This window comes from Callithrix jacchus, chromosome 2 (assembly GCF_049354715.1).
Source record: "Callithrix jacchus isolate 240 chromosome 2, calJac240_pri, whole genome shotgun sequence".
NCBI lineage: Eukaryota > Metazoa > Chordata > Mammalia > Primates > Cebidae > Callithrix > Callithrix jacchus.
In genome coordinates, this window is record NC_133503.1 from 120174999 (window position 1) to 120192723 (window position 17725).

The 17725-nt window shown below is 37.3% G+C and overlaps 1 protein-coding gene across 12 annotated transcripts in view; it reads right to left on the reverse strand.

The window, feature by feature from the left end:
- Positions 1 to 15368, reverse strand: part of ADGRV1 (adhesion G protein-coupled receptor V1) — a 602786-nt gene extending 587418 nt beyond the window's left edge. For 10 of the 12 annotated variants that reach the window (XR_013532585.1, XR_013532586.1, XR_013532587.1 and 7 more), the window contains exons 1-2: positions 15189 to 15368; positions 1276 to 1360 (exon numbers count right to left, since the gene is read on the reverse strand). Coding sequence is in view for 9 of the 12 variants with exons in the window: in XM_035291220.3 (XP_035147111.2) it covers positions 1276 to 1330 (55 nt within the window). In the remaining 3 variants the exon portion in view is untranslated. The remainder of the gene's footprint in view (positions 1 to 1275; positions 1361 to 15188) is intronic. The other 2 variants (XM_035291223.3, XM_035291222.3) reach the window with 1 other exon arrangement.
- Positions 15369 to 17725: the final 2357 nt, after the last annotated feature.

Consider the following 17725-nt stretch of genomic DNA (forward strand, 5'->3'; position numbering starts at 1 on the left):
CAATAAGCCAACTAAAAGCTTAAAAGGAAAGACTGAGCAATGAGAAGTTTACCGCAACTTTAAAAATCCTCTGACATATTCCTAGAATCTAAAAGATGATACACTAGTATAAAGCTGCACACATGTTCATGAAAAACCTATAAAAGCCCCACATTCTCACCTCTGGCTGGTTTTGAGGCTGTGTGCAAAGAGGAAGTGAAGGTTAGGCAGAGCTGAAAATTTTCTGGGTGAGTGCTAAAGGTATGCTTCAATGTGCACATGAAGGTCCCAAGCAAAAACTGGGAGACTTACTGTTTCCCAGGATTTAAGAAAATCTCTGTATAATCATTAGCTGACCACTAAGCTAACCAAGCAGGATGGTCATACATACTCTTTGTTATGTGTGCAATGGCCACACATAACAAAGAGTACATACTTTAAAAAGATTTCAGAAAGTTCAGTAAATGAACAACAACAAAAGCAGCAACAAAAACCCTAGGAAGAGGAAGAATAAGAACTTCAAAGCCATACGTTGTATTATTTTAAAGGCCCAGTTTCTTAGAAAAGAAAATGCCAAACATGAAAAGAAACAAGAAAATACAAAAAAATACACAGGAAAAAAGTAATCAATAAAAATTGTTTCTGGAGAACACACCAGGTGTTAGACTTACTAAACAAAGACTTTACATCAATTGTTTCAAACATGTTCAAAGAACTAAGGGAAATCAAACAATAGAAAGTATAAAAATGATTTCTCATCAAATGAATGATATAAAAAAGCTATTTGGAGTCAGTGTTCTGCCTGCTTGAGGACCAGCAAGAAGACTTGTGCTCTGGTTCTCAGACTTCCCCAGCAGCCTGGCCCCTAAACACCAGTCTCCACTCCCGCCTCAAAAGAAGAAACCAAGACCACCTCCTGCTTAGGGACTGGAGGAGACATCGGCCTCTGCAGGCTTGCCAAAGAAGGGAGAAAAAGAACAGCAAGAAGCAATTGAACACATTGATAAAGTACAAAATGAAATAGACAGACTTAATGAACAAGCCAGTGAGGAGATTTTGAAAGCAGAATAGAAATATAACAAACTCCGCCAACTACTTTTTCAGAAGAGGTCAAAATTGATCGCCAAAATCCCAGATTTTTGGGTAACAACATTTGTCATCCATCCACAACTGACTGCACTGCTTGGGGAGGATGACGAAGAGGCACTGCATTATTTGACCAGAGTTGAAGTGACACAATTTGAAGATATTAAATCAGGTTACAGAATACATTTTTATTTTGATGAAAATCCTTACTTTGAAAATAAAGTTCTCTCCAACGAATTTCATCTGGATGAGAGTGGTGATTCATCTTCAAAGTCCACCGAAATCAAATGGAAATCTGGAAAGGATTTGACGAAACATTCAAGTCAAACGCAGAATAAAGCCAGCAGGAAGAGGCAGCATGAGGAACCAGAGAGCTTCTTTACCTGGTTTACTGACCATTCTGATGCAGGTGCTGATGAATTAGGAGAGGTCATCAAAGATGATATTTGGCCAAACCCATTACAATACTACTTGGTTCCTGATATGGATGATGAAGAAGGAGAAGGAGAAGATGAGGAGGAGGAGGAGGAAGGATTAGAAGATATTGATGAAGAAGGGGATGAGGATGAAGGTAAAGAAGATGAAGATGATGATGAAGGGGAGGAAGGAGAGGAGGATGAAGGAGAAGATGACTAATAGAACACTGATGGATTCCAACCTTCCTTTTTGTAAATTTTCTCCAGTCCCTGGGAGCAAGTTGCAGTCTTTTTTTTTTCCTTCCCTCTTGTGCTCAGTCACCCTGTTTTTGAGGTCTCTTTTCTCTACACCATGGTTCTCAACTTATTTTGGGGGGAAATATCTTGAGCAGGATACAATGGGAAAAGAGTCTCTACCCCTTTCTGTTTGAAATTCATTTTTATCCCTTCCTGTCTTAACAAAAACCATATGGAATCAATACCACCAAGCTCTGTGGGAAAAAAGAAAAACCTGCTCCCTTCGCTCTGCTGGAAGCTGGAGGGTGCTAGGCCCCTGTGTAGTAGTGCATAGAATTCTAGCTTTTTACCTCCTTTCTCTGTATATTGGGCTCAGAGACACTGTGTCTCTATGTGAATGTGGACAGTTAGCATTTACCAACATGTATCTATCTACTTTCTCTTGTTTAAAAAAAGAAAAAAAAAACTTAAAAAAATGGGGTTATAGAAGGTCAGCAAAGGGTGGGTTTGAGATGTTTGGGTGGGGTAAGTGGGCATCTTGACAACATGGCTTCTCCTTTGGCATGTTTAATTGTGACATTTGACAGACATCCTTGCAGTTTAAGATGACACTTTTAAAATAAATTCTCTCCTAATGATGACTTGAGCCCTGCCACTCAATGGGAGAATCAGCAGAACCTGTAGCCAGGTTCTGATCAGAATCTTATTTGGAATTGACATTCTCTATTGTAATTTTGTTCCTGTTTATTTTTAAATTTTCTTTTTGTTTCACTGGAAAGGAAAGATGATGCTCAGTTTTAAACGTTAAAAGTGTACAAGTTGCTTTGTTACAATAAAACTAAATGTGTACACAAAGGATTTGATGCTTTTCTCTCAGCATAGGTATGCTTACTATGACCTTCCAAGTTTGACTTGTATAACATCACTGTCAAACTTTGTCACCCTAACTTGGTATTTTTTGATACACACTTTGCAGGATGACCTCAGGGCTATGTGGATTGAGTAATGGGATCTGAATCAATGTATTGATATTTCCATAGCTGGGAAAGTGGGTACGATTTGCCATTGGTTTCTGAAAGTATTCACATCATTTGGGATACCAGACTGCTCAATACTTTGAATATATTGTGCCCTTGATTTTTATCTCCAAGTGGCAGTTTTTAAAATTGGCCATTTACCTGGATATAAAATAATAGTACCTGCCACCACCATCCAACATACCTGGTGCTCTCATGCCAAGTTATACGTGGGACAGTTGCTGGCATGTCTTCATTGGCTATATAAAATGTGGCCAAGGAGATAGGCTCTCAGAGTAAGGAATCTGTGATGGTTGGCAGTAACTGTCCCAGCTCTCTGGTATAAAGTTCTCAAATGTGACTGTGTGAATCTGGGAGGGATAATGGACTCAGCTCTCTCTGCTCAATGTCATTGTGCAGAGAAGCACCCTAATGCATAAGCTTTTTAATGCTGTAAAATATAGTAGCTGAAATTAAATGCTACTTTTTCAGAGGTGAATTAATGGGCAGTCTGGTGAAATTCAAAAGCTTTTTGATGTATAAAACTTGATAAATGGAACTATTCCATCAATAGGCAAAAGTATAACAACCTATCTAGATGGATAGTATGTAATTTCTGCACAGGTCTCTGTTTAGGAAATACATCACTGTATACTGATCAGAAACCTTGCTCCAATAAAGGAACATAAAGTTTTTTTTGGAAAAAAAACGTTATTTGTTTAGAAAAAACAAATCTGGAGTTGAGAAGTAAAATAAGTACATTAAGAAATTCATTAGAGAAGATCAAGAGCTGAGTTGAGCAGGCATAAAAGTGAATCAGTGAATGTGAAGGTAACTGAAATTATCCAGGATAAGGAACAAAAAGACAAAATAAGGAAGAAAAATCAACAGAGCCTCAGAGTCCTACAGGACACCATCAAATATACCAGCATAGGCATAGTGGAAGTCCCAGAAGAAGAGAATAACAGAAATGAGTTAAAGTAATATGGCTGCAGAAATAATGGCTGAAGCCTTCCCAAATTTGATTTTAAAACAATAATCTACATATCTAAGAAGCTCAGTAAACTCTAAGATAAACACAAGGAGATCCACATTTAGACATATAACAAAACTGTCAAAGCAAAAAACAGAGAATCATGAAAGAGGAAGGAAAAGAAAATTATCATATAAAAGTGATATCCTGATTAATATCTGATTTCTCCTCTAGCCTAGGAGGCTAAAATGCAGTGATATTCAAAATGCTGAAAGACAATCAGCCAAGAATACTATATACAGCAAAATTATCCTTCAAAAATAAAGAAGAAAATAAGACATTCCCAGATAGAAAGTGAGAGACCATGTGGCTACCAAATTTGCTTTCCAGAAATACTAAAAGGACCTTTTTTGGGTGAAATGAAAGAACACTGAAGAGTAACTTGAATCCACAGAAAAAAATGTAAAGCATCAGAAAAGGTCACATGTTAGATAAATATAAAAGATGGCATAAATGTACGTTTGTTATAACTACTTTTAGCCTCTCTGATTTAAAAGACAACTACATAAAGCAACAATAATAGATCCGTGCTAAAGAAAATACACTGTATAAAAATGTAATTTGTACAAAAATAACAGCACAAAATAGGAGCAGAAATGGCACTATTAGGAGCAAAATTATTGCATACTATTGAAATTAAATTGTTATTAATCTGAGCTAGATTATTATAGGTTAGGATATTAAATGTAATCCCCAGGGTAACCAATAATAAAATTAATGAAAAGAACATAATGAAAGAAACAACAATAAAATTAAAATGATACATCAGAAAATATCCATGTAAAATAAAAGAAGGTAGTAAAAGAGGAACAGAGGATGAAAAGGGACATAGACACAAAAAAACAAATAGCAAAATGGCAGGCATCAATCTTACCTTTTAAGTAATTACATTAGATGTTACTGGATTAAATATTCCAATTAAAAGGCAGAAATCATTAAAATCAATTGGAAAAAGGACCCTTTACAAGTGATACACTTTAAACTAAAAGCCACAAATGGGTTGAAAATAAGAATGAAAAAATATGCAAACAGAAACCAAAAGAAAGCTGAAGTGACTATATTAATTATATATTAATTACTATGGTCTGAATGACCTCTCCAAAACTTATATTGAAATTTAATTGCCATTGTAACAGTGTTGAAGGGTAGGACCTTTAAGAAGTTATTACATTATGAAGGCTTTGCCCTCTTGAATGGAATAATGCTGCTATTAGTAGAGGTGTGTTAGTCATCACAGAATTGGCCTCCTGATAAAAGGGTCAGTTTGGCCCAGTTTCCCCTCTCTGTCTCACATGCTTGCTTGCCCTCTAACTTTACATCCTGGAATAACATAGCACAAAAACCCTTGCCAGATACTAGAGCCAAGTTCTTGGACCTTCCAGCCTCCAAAACTGTGAGTCAAATAAACTTCTATTGCTTATAAACTACCCAATCTCTGCTATTCAGAAAATGGACTAAGACACTAATATCGGACACAATAGACAATATTAGAGGAGAAAATGTTGCTAGAGACAAAGAAGGATATTTTATATAGACAAAGGACTCAATATATCAGAAAGATATAAGAATTGTAAACCTATAGGCACATAAAAAGACAATCCCAAAACACATGAATTTAAAACTGGCCAAATTAAGGGGAAAAATAGACAATCCAACAATTATAGTTAGTGGCTTTAGTACCCCATGTTCAACAATGCATAGAACAACTAAATAAAAGATGAACAAGAGTTAAAAAAAAATACTATAAACTAACTAGACTTAATACACTTTTACAGAACACTTCACCCCACAACAGCAGAATACATATCTTAACAAGTACACATGAAGCAGTCTCTAGAATAGATAATATATAATGCCCTAAACCAAGTCTCAATACGTTTAGAGGACTTTAATCATACAAAGTATCTCCTCCAACTATGAGAATGAGAATAGAAATAACAGAAAAAAGTGGAAAATACATAAACATGTTGAAATTAAATAGCACACTCCTAAGTGACCAAAGGATCAAAAAAGAAAGCACAATGTAAATTAGAAAATAATTTGAGATTAATGAAAATAAAATCAGAATATACCAAAACGTATGGGATGCACCTAAAACAATGCTTGGAGAAGAATTTACAGGCATAAATGCATATATTTAAAAAAAAAAGATCTAAAATAAATAACCTAAACTGCCACCTTAAGATAGCTTAAGAAAGTAGAGAAAACAGGCCAGCTAAATCCACATCAAGCAGAGGGAAAGAAAGAAAAAATATTTGAGTGGAAATAAATAAAATATAGAAAAGAAATACAATAGAGAAACTCAACAAAAGTAAAAGTTGGTACTTTGAAAAGATAACAAAAGTGATGGGGCATGATGGCTCATGCCTGTAATCGGGAGGCTGAAGCAGGTGGATCACTTGCGTTCAGGAGTTTGAGACCAGCCTGGCCAATATGATGAAACCTTGTCTATCCTAAAAATACAAAAATTAGCTGGGCATGATGGTATGCACTTGTAATCCCAGCTACTTGGGAGGCTGAGGCAGGAGAATCATTTGAATCCAGGAGGGAGGGGTTGCAGTGAGCTAAGATCACACCACTGGACTCTGCCTGGGCAACAGAGCAAGACTCTGTTAAAAAAAAAAAAAAAAAAGATTAAAAAACTGGCAAAACTTTGGCTAGACTAAGGAAAAGAAGGAAGAAGATTTGAATTTTAAAATGAGAAATTCAAAAAGGGTCATTGCTAACAACTTTACAGAAATAAAACTGAGTATACAAAGCATGACCATGAACAACTGTATGCCAACAAATTAGATAACCTAGAAGTAAGCAGATCCTTAGGAAGATACAAACATTCAAGATACAAACATCCAAAATTGACTTAAAATAATTAAAAATCTGAATATGCCCATAACAATCAAACAGATTGAATTAGTAATCACAAACTTACCATGAAGAAAGTCCAGGACCATTTCAATGGTGAATTCTACCAAATGTTTAAGGAATAATTAACATCAACCCTTCATAAATTTAAAAATACATTATAAAGAACAAGACTTCCCAAAGCCTTTTTTTTTTTTTTTTGAGACGGAGTTTCGCTCTTATTACCAAGGCTGGAGTGCAATGGCGCGATCTCGGCTCACCACAACCTCTGCCTCCTGGGTTCAGGCAATTCTCCTGCCTCAGCCTCCTGAGTAGCTGGGATTACAGGCAGGCGCCACCATGCCCAGCTAATTTTTTGTATTTTTAGTAGAGACGGGGTTTCACCATGTTGACCAGGATGGTCTCGATCTCTTGACCCCGTGATCCACCCGCCTCAGCCTCCAAAGTGCTGGGATTACAGGCTTGAGCCGCCACGCCCAGCCTCCCAAAGCATTTTATGAGGCCAGTGTTACCCTGATACTAGACACAGATATTATGGGGGAAAAAAAAAAACTAAGACAAATATTGTTCATTGACACAAAACTCTTAACAAAATACTAGTAAACCAAATCCAGTAACATATAAAACAAATTATATGTGATATAACCAAGTTAGATCTATCCAGGAATGCAACGTTGGTTCACCATCAAGAACCAATTAATGCAATGTACCAAATTAATAGAAAAAAGTAGAGGGAATCACATGATCATCTTGACAGACACAAAAAAGCACCTGAAAAAATTCTACATCATTTTATTTTACAAACTAGGAATCGAGGAGTAATTCTTCAATCTGACGAAGAGTAGCTAAAAACGGGTATCCACACCATACTTAATGCTGAAAGATCAAACATTTTCTCTCTAAGATCATAGGACAAGACAAGGATCTCAGCTCTCATCATTTCCATTCAGCACTTTACTGGAAGTTCTAGGAAGGACAATTAAGCAAGAAAAAGAAATAAAAGACATCCTTGGAAAAGATAAATTAAATTATCTCTATCTGCAGATGACATAATATTGAATACAGAAAATCCTAAAGACGCCACACATAAAAAATAAATTAGTTCAGCAAGGTTACAGGATACAAAGTCAATATATAAGAATCAATTGTAATTTTCTTTACATTAGTAATGAACAATTAAAACATGAAATTAAAAAAATAATTCCATTTACCATATAATTAATAAAACAACAAAGTGCTTAGGACGAAATTTAACAAAAGATATAAAATAATCAAGACTGTGAGGTACTGGCAGAAAGACAGACAACTAGATCAATGAAATAGAGTTGAGTTCAGAAACAAAACCATACATTGATAGTCAATTAATTTTTGACAATGGAGCCAAGCCAATTCAGTGATGAAAGAATAATTTATTTGGCAAATGAAACCTGGACAATTGAATATCTACATGCAAATGAAGGAAGCTGGACCTTTACATCATATTAAAAAATTAACACAAAATGAAATAAAAACCTAAATGCAAAAGCTTTCACTATAAAACTCATAGATGAAAACATCTTTGTGACCTTGTATCAGGCAACAGCTGTTTAGCTGTGACACCAAACGCATAAGGAACCAAAGAAACATTAAATAAATTAATTCATCAAAATTAAAGACTTTTTGCTTCAAAGGACACCATCAAGAAAATAAAAGACAGCTCACACAATGAAAAAAATTGCAAATGATGTTATCTGATAAGGGATTAGTATTTACAGTATGTGAAGATTTCTTGTAACTCAATAAAAAACAAAAAACCTATTTTTTTAAATGGGCAAAAAATCTGAATAGAAATTTCTCCAAAGAAGATACACAAATGACCAACAAGCATATGAAAAGTTTCTACATCATTAGTCATTAGGGAAATACAAATCAAAACCTGAATGAGACACCACTTCATACCTAATAGGATGGTTAACATAAAAAAGACAGAGAGAAACTGAAACTCTCATAAATTGCTGATGGGCATATAAAATGGTAAACACACTTTGGAAAACAATTGGAAATTTTTCAAAAAATGAAGCACAGGATGACAACATGACCTAGCAATTCCACTCCTAGATGTGTAACCAAGAGAACAAAACACGTGTCTGCTTAGAAAAACTTGTACAAATAGCAGCATTATTTATAATAGTCAAAAAGTAAAAGAAACTCAAACATCCATCTATTTGTAAATGCATAAATGAAAGTTCTTTGAGAAGCCAAGGTGGGTGGGCCACCTGAGGTCAGGAGTTCAAGATCAGCCTGGCCAACATGGCAAAACCCCATCTCTATTAAAAATACAAAACAGTTAGCTAGGTGTGGTAGCAGGCACCTGTAATCCCAGCTAATTGAGAGGCTGTGGCAGGAGAATCACTTGAACCAGGGAGGCAGAGGTTGCAGTGAGCCAAGATGGTGCCACTGCACTCCAGCCTGGGTGACAACAGCAAGACTCTGTCTCAAAAAAAAAGAAACAAAACCAAAAAAAATCAGTGCTGGGAATACAGGAGTGAGCCACCACGCCCAGCCGCAACTTTTTAAATATATTAAATACCATGGAAATGTAAACATTGAAAGGTGATTTGTTTTTAAATATGTGAATTATATCTCAATTTAAAAAACAATCCAACCTTCTGTACACTTCCAGCCATCTGTTTCTCTTCCTTCAACTTTTCCAGTCAGGTTAATCTGGCATGTGTCTGGGACCAGACACTTGTATTATTCATGCCTCTACACCTTTCATCTAAGCTATTCCCAGGCCTTTCTAAATCTTTCCACTTCCTCTCCTCCATCATTTTTCAAAGTCCCAATCAAGTCCCATTTTTTCCAGAACACTCTCCAACCTTAGCTTACTAGTCTGCCAGAGAACCAACAAGCTCTCTCCGTTTCATTCCATCATCACTGTTGAATTTAGTTAAATAAAACTAATCATTCTAAATATAATGGTAATAAACGCATTATAATCACAGATTGGAAATATAGATGACAATTCTTTCACATATGCTCTCAAAACTATACTGATCACTTGTAAGATTCATACCTAAAACATTTCTATTATGCCTTATTTCAGTTAAACATTATTTGAAGAATGGGAAATGTATTATTTTACTTCCAAATAATTATATAAGTACAGTTATGCAAAAATAGTATTGTGCTAAAAGATGAGCTATACTGAATTACTGATCCATGACATGGATTACAGGACAATATCATTCTAATTATCCTAACAAAAGGATTAGCACACCATACAGTGGTTTCTTCACAGGAATATGAGTGTGTACATGAAGTACATTAATACAACCTAATTGTCAAAAATTTATGACTAAAGAAGCTGACACAATCTTATTTTCAATTAGCACACAGTACAAAACCTTTATTTCCACAATATGCCTCAGAGCACTTATTCATTTGTTGTAACACTTAAGAATCTTTTCTCTTTTACACTTATTCCCCACAGAATTCTTTCTGGCATAAAGGAATTGCACCTTCTTTGTTAATTTTGAGTCATGTTAACTGAATTAATGCCAGTACGTAAGCCCTATGCTTATTGTGCATACTGCACGCAGAAAATAAACCATTAACAGAGCACACAATGACTTTCTGGAGTTGCATTTTATTTGAAGCTATTCTGTCTTTCAACCTGTGCCACATTTCAATAATGACTATTTATAATTACAGTCATCTCCTTATTTGCTTGGGATTTCATTTTCCTTGCCCTATGGCACCCTACAGTTGAAGGCAAGGAAAACTCTCCATTGATTAGTTATTTAAGACCAGCAACAATAACTATGCTGGAGAGAAGGCTGCTTGGAGAGGATTACATAAAACCTAGCACTCAACAGCCTCAGACAGAGAGCAGCAAATTATAAATCCAAGTACTTCATTGCATGTAACCAAATTGGCTAGTTGAAATGCTAATTGCCTTTCAGCAAAACTAAAGACAGACAGGGGACCTTGTGCTTCAGAGAATGAAATGCATTTTTACTCCACTTCTATGCCATTGTCTTGCTGAGAATCATTTGAAATCTATTCATAAAGGTAGCTCTTTCCCTAACCTTTAAAATGTGGGAAATTTATTTAGCCCCTACCAGCACCTCAGACATGCTGATGTGCCAAGATGTGAACAGATGGTTGGATTAAAGCCATGTTAAGCCCCTAATAAAGTGAAGCATGAAAAATCTCTATGCTCAAATGTATAGCATAAACCAAGAAAATATGCCTAGGGAAAGAAGTTTTGAATGACAGATAGGTTTATAAAATTAACCAAAAATCATAATCTTCAAAAAAATGTTTTCAATGTAATTAATTTGAAGGAGAGCTATCATTTCTCTCAAAGAGATGCCCCAACTTTTCTTTATACTTAATAATTTTGTGAGTATTACTTCAAACCCCATTTATGGACAATGATTCCAGCAGCCAGTGTTTCCCTTTAATATAAAAGAGGGTTCATTCTAGCTTTTCAGAATCCTGAATAAATGAATGAGAAATGCCCTATCAGCATCTTGCCCTCCCTTTGAGGTAAAGCCAGACTTACGCCTGACTGCACCAGAAAAGGGCCCCATGACCACCTGCCCAGCAGCTGGGGGAGAGACTTACTCTGGCACATTTTTAAGTGTATAGTGTGTCAGAGTAGAATCAGAAAACACAGCCTTTGTATTACCACAGCCGTTTGTGCCTCAGCTCCACCCTTCTCTACAACACCTAACTCAGGACAACAGAGCTAGAGTGCTGTGGCTTCCTGTGCGGCCGAACATCCTGGCATACTGGGGAACGCTCCATGCATGCAAAAGATGCTCCCTGTGCTCCCAGTCCTACCTTGTGAAAGGAAAAAATTAGGCATGCAATGTGAGGAAATCAACTTTCTGTACTACTCCATTCTACATGGAGTAGACTCTGGTTTATTAGTTGTATGTTTATTTTCACTGCTCAACAACTACCTTTATTTATATAAAGTCTGAACTGCCCAGGAGTAATAGAATACTAAAACTAAATCAAACTTTACTGTAAATGGTTTCAGTAAATAACACGCTCTCACCCTGATTCGATAGGAGTTAAGAGAAGAAAGAGCTCTCTGGCTGGATGTTCACCAAAACCTTTAGACTGGTGGAGGTTCTGGTGACTTTTCTTTATTTCTTTACTGTCTAAATTTCCTGCATAACTTTGCATTATCTTTGCAGTCAGAAAAAAAAGTTATTTCTAAATCAAAAGAACAGAGTGGGAGTGGGATAAATGGAACTGTGTGTGGTACTTAGCTATGTGATTTCCCCCCCCAAAATCAGGGAAATACAGTTGGGTGCGGTGGCTCACGCCTGTGATCCCCGCACTTTGGGAGGCTGAGGCAGGTGGATCACCTGAGGTTGGGAGTTCAAGACCAGCCTGGCCAGCATGGTGAAACCCAATGTCTACTAAAAACACAAAATTAGCCAGGCATGATGGTGCATGCCTGTAATCCCAGCTACTCAGGAGGCTGAGGCAGGAAAATTGCTTGAACCCAGGAGGCAGAGATCATGGTAAGCAGAGATCATGGTGAGCCGAGATCGTGCCATTGCACTCCAGCCTGGGTAACAAGAGCAAAACTCCATCTCAAAAAAAAAAATCAGGGAAATACACATCCAAATCTCTCCATGGTAACACACTGCATTTTATAACCAAATTAAACAATTATCTAAGAAGCTTACTATACTTTGTGTGCATCTGTAAATTGTCTAGTTGCCCTCTACATGAAGTGAAAAACCGTGATGGCAGTATGCTTCCACTATGTAGATTTCAGACCTGGTACCTAAAATAATGACTTATAAAGGCAAGTAAGCAATAAAGTAATTTATTCAACAGATTAACCATTATGTTAAACCCTGTAGATATTACATAAGAGAAATATTTAAGACAGTCACTGTCTTCAAGGATTTTGCATTCTAATTGGGCAATCTTGAAATTTTAAATAAAAGTATGGCAGCGATATAAGAAAGGGCATGAGGTGGCATTTGAGTGACAACAAATCAAACAATTAATGACCAAGTTAACCCATTAGGATACTTCTTATCTAATAGTTTACGAGAATGTACAGGTGACTAAAATGTGTGCCCTTAAGTGGATCTCTTAACTTTTCTACGTCTCAGCTTCCTCAAAATAGTTGGTTTAGTCTGGCTCCAAGTCTCCTTCCAGTGCTTCAAGATTTCATATTACGTCCATAGCCTAAGAATCTCAGAACGATGAACCATCACACATTTAATTTAAGATAAAAAGTATTTTTTGTGGGTCCTCCCACAGCATAGATCTTTCTGCCTCAGTTTCTTCATCTGCTAATCAGAATAATACTACTTAATTTATGATTCAATATAAAATTACACTAATAAAGGGCTTAAGAGAATTCCTGGCATACAATGTACATTCAATAAATGTGGCATACTACTATCATTCAACATGGTAAGATGAACAAAAGAGTTCAGTCACAGCTAATTCTGCTCTGAACACCCTTTTTCCTTGGGTGTAAGCATTTTTGTCTAGTAGAAAGACATCTGTCATAGTTAATATTAGCATTTGCTTAATATTAGCTTCTGCTCTCTCACCTTTTTCTAGTTATTTTTATTACTGTAAAATCATTTCTGTTCCAAATACAGCTCATATTATCACTTTCTGAAAATAAATACAATTGGTATTCAATTAATATACAGCATAAACATATAACTTATTAAGATATAATAAATGGAGACTGATATAGCACCTATATATTAATGGTATCAAAACTCAGTGATACATAACTTACCTTCACCCCATTTTGGACTCTTACATTAGCCCAAGATTACTTCAGTTTATAGGCAATTTTAGCTTTTAATCATCTCATTCAGTATAGTATAGGTCCTAAGGGTACTTGGGAAAAATATTTGACCCAGTACTTATAAACTACAATTCTGGGCAAGGAGCTTAAACTTTTTATTCTTCAGTATCATTATCTATAAACTTAAACTTTTTATTCTTCAGTATCATTATCTATAAATTGAGATATACTACTTTTCAATTTATGATGGTATTGTGTTAAATAAGATAATCTATATAAACGGTTTCTAACAATTCACTACATAGCATGCATTCATTAAGGAATGACTGCTGTATTTATTCATCACAGAAATGAGAAAACAGAGGTAGGATTCAGTTGTACTTCTGTTGCATTTTTTTAAAGTGTATATATCTTGGTTACTTCTTATAAAAGTAATATAATTTCAGAGATATAATATTTTTAGCTGAAATAAACCTTTGCAATCACCTAGCCCAATTCTTTATTTTATAAATGAAGAAACTAATGCCTGGAAGGATGGGTAAATGTCCAAAGTCACCGTGTGTTAATGGCAAAGCCAAAACATTACACCTAATCACAAATATCTAATATATTTTATTATAACACAGTTCAGGGTGTATTTGACATCTCGCTGTGACCTACATTTTTCTCAAATTATACAGGCAGAATAGTTTGCCACTTAGCCTAAGAAATTACCCCAGAATAAATTATTGGTGTTCAGTGGTATCCTGCCTCAGATATCATTTTTTCTCTTCTTTATGATCTTTTGGAAGTTTGTTGCTGTTGTTTGATCTGATTGTTTTGATAAATTACACACAAAAGGAGAAAAAAGCACTTTAGTAATTTAAAGTAATCATAACTTCAGTAAGAATTTCTAATCATCCTGTATTGGTTAAGGTATTTTTTGACTTGCAGCCTAATTCTCAGTAATTACACATCCTTAAAATTTGGTATCAGTTCCTAAAAAAGTGTGCAGCATACTAATAAATACATTAAACACATAAATACATTAAACACATTTTGAAGGCTGTGGATTTCATGAAGTGGGAAAAGTTGATTTAAAACAAGTTACATAGGATAAGTTAATATATCTTAAAATCAATTTTCCCCTGACGAACACTGCTATAATTTCTTGGTTTTAATAAAAAATCAATTTTGAGATAATTTTTAAAATTAAAAATATATACGCTTTTAAATTATATGTACATATATATTATTCTATAACTCCGCATTAATCCCAGCTCCCTAAAATCAATATATTTCACTGAAATTCTTCGACGGAGTGGTTTATTTTGGAGCATAAACAAGACTCCTTAAGTTTATCTCGCCCTTCCCATTATCAATTATTACCTACGGCGCGCCGTTCTTGGTCCGTTATTTTCCAGATAGACTTTTTAAAATAAAGCTAGGGTTCAGGTCAAACAGGCAGAAAAAAGGGAAAGGAAACTTTTCACTCTGCTCATTCACCTCTCACTTTCCCTGAGATCCAGCATCTTTAGAAGGCGTGAGTAGGGGGTGCAGGAACCTAACGCTCCCTGCAAAGCCGCAGCCTGGGACAAAACTGACAAGAGCAGCTATTCCCTGTTACCCGCAGCCCGCGGCGCCGGGTGCGCGCCCAGCCTCCCTGCGCCAGGCAGTGGCCCGCCCTCCGCGCCGTCCTCGCCGCCCAGCTCCTGCAACAGGTGCTGATGCTGAGGAGCTCGCCTAGGGCACCGCCATGCTCGCAGCACGACCCCTCAGCCATAGCCTACCTGACCCCAGGAACACCGACATCCGCGCGCTCCCAGCGGTCCCCGCCGGCCCTCCGTTCAGACGCCCTCGCTCTGCCTTCCTCTCGCTCCAGTACGGACTCCTAGCCGGGGCTGCTGATTGTTACTCTGCTACGGGATAAGGAAGAGGGCTCCATCCTCCTCCCCTTTCTCCACTTCCCCGCCTCCTCCCCGCGGCGTCCTCCCTCTGCTCCAATGGGACCCGTGGCTCCCGGGGCAGCGCTCACCTGACCAGCGGAGCGGGGGTGGCAGCCCAGGGCAGCGCACACTGCTCTGCGCAGAGGGCAGCCAGGTCCACGCTCTGGCGTTGGGAACACCCTGCCTTGGCCATCCCTAATGGACTCTTCCAGCAGCGAGGCGCCAAAGCTGACAGGCCTGGGCTCCGGAGCGCGCGAGTCCTGCCTCAGCCTGCACTTCCCAGCCTAAGCGCGCGGTCGGCGCTTTCTAGTCGTTTCTTTGGCTAAACTTTCTAGTTGCCCCCTTGGGCACGCGAAACTCACCATGTGGACAGCGGTGCACACCGCCCTGGTTACTCCCTTGTAAGCAATTCCTAGTTTTCTTCCTGGGAAGAAAACCCATTTACTGGGTCTTGTTCCGTTCCTAAAAGAATATTTCTTTTCATGTTGACCGAAGCACTCCCTAAGTTTACTCAGTAAGAATTTGAGCATAAATTGAAATATCAGAAAGGACGGATCTACCGCCAACTGAACTTATAAAGCAGGATTTGAGGTCAACATCTGGGATAAATTATCTCTCTCTTCGTTTAAAAAATAGGATTATTAATTCCTAACTCATAAGGCTGTTAATAGATGAACGAGACTGTGTGTAAAGTGCAACTCTACAGTACACCTGGCACGTGGTAAACCTCAGCAAATGTTGCTTATTTTTCCCAGTGCTCAAAGGTAAAGGCCCAATGTCAGACCATACCATTAACAATGTGCACATCCCCAACTGTACCAGACATTTTTAAAGCAAATGCTGCAGTATTAGAATCACGGAAGTTTCAAACTGGGAGCAAGGAGAAAGATTAGCAGTCCGACACCAATTCACCGCTTTTTATAGACCAAAAAAAAAAAGGTTCTCAATCTCCTCATTTTAAATGCAACTCACACAAGTACTCTTCCTAATTGGAATAGGAATAACTAGACACTTTGTGTTACATACTGATGTCCAGGGGCAGTAATTTAGCCTTATTATGAGCTGTTGCTGAACACATCCTCTGAAAGCTGCAATACTCAACAAACAGCTGGGTATCCAAGGGCAAGTTTGTTCAGGCTAAACGATTCTTATACGGAAACCGTGTAGGAATGCAAATGACACATCAAGGTACTGGAAAAGGTAGGGAGAAGAGCAACCTAGGTGATCCAGGAGATTGAGCAGCTTTCCCAGGAGGCTCAACTGCAAAGGTCGGACCTGGTTCTAGAAGCTTTAAATCCACGAGCATATTAGCAGTGTAGACCCAGACAGACATGCTTACCAAATCCTGCCGTATATGAACGGTAACTTCAAAGCAACTTAACGTGAAAACAGTGAATCAATTATCCACGTAGGCACATGTAAAACAAAACAATAACAGAAAAATGTTTTCTTACTGATTATTTAAAACGTCTTACTAAAATGTATATTCAGCCCACAGTGTTGTTTTATTAGTATTTGTAAAGGCTTTATTTGTGGCTAAATATTAATTTATTAAGACCCTGGCAAAGTCAATGTCTACCAACTAAATATTTCATCTTAATTTTTGTTTCACCAAGTCTCATGATTAAAACACATTCCCCACAACTGAACTTACTCAGCTTGGATATTTACTTTGTGTATAATATTACCCTAGGCACTGTGATGGGTAAATGAAAATTTACACCCTCACCCAATCTACCTCAGGGAATTAAGTAATTGATTAACAATTATTATCTTTTTTTTTTTTTTTTTTTTTTTGATACGAAGTTTCCCTCTTGTTGCCCAGGCTGGAGTGCAATGGCGTGATCTCGGCTCACCGCAACCTCCGCCTCCTGGGTTCAGGCAATTCTCCTGTCTCAGCCTCCTGAGTAGCTGGGATTACAGGCACGCACCACCATGTCCAGCTAATTTTTTACATTTTTAGTAGAGACGGGGTTTCACAATGATGACCAGGATGGTCTCGATCTCTTGACCTCGTGATCCACCCTCCTCGGCCTCCCAAGTGCTGGGATTACAGGCTTGAGCCACCACGCCCAGCTGATTAACAATTATTACCAAGTATTTAGGAAGCAGAAGACTCTGGAAGACACTGTGGGAAAAACAGTTACCTCTCAAACAACCCTAAATGTATTGAGTTTGCACTCTTTTGGGGGTGAAAGTTAATCAACCAAAAAGCAGAATATGCCATGTAATAAATGAGCCACTCAGAGTGTTAGAAATCTCTAGGAAGAAAAGAATATATAGATTGCTGAAGTCTTCTCCAAAAAGCTTTGCTTTGAAGAATATACATAAGAAACCACAAGAAACAATATAGTTGGTAATTTTGGTACAAATACGTGACA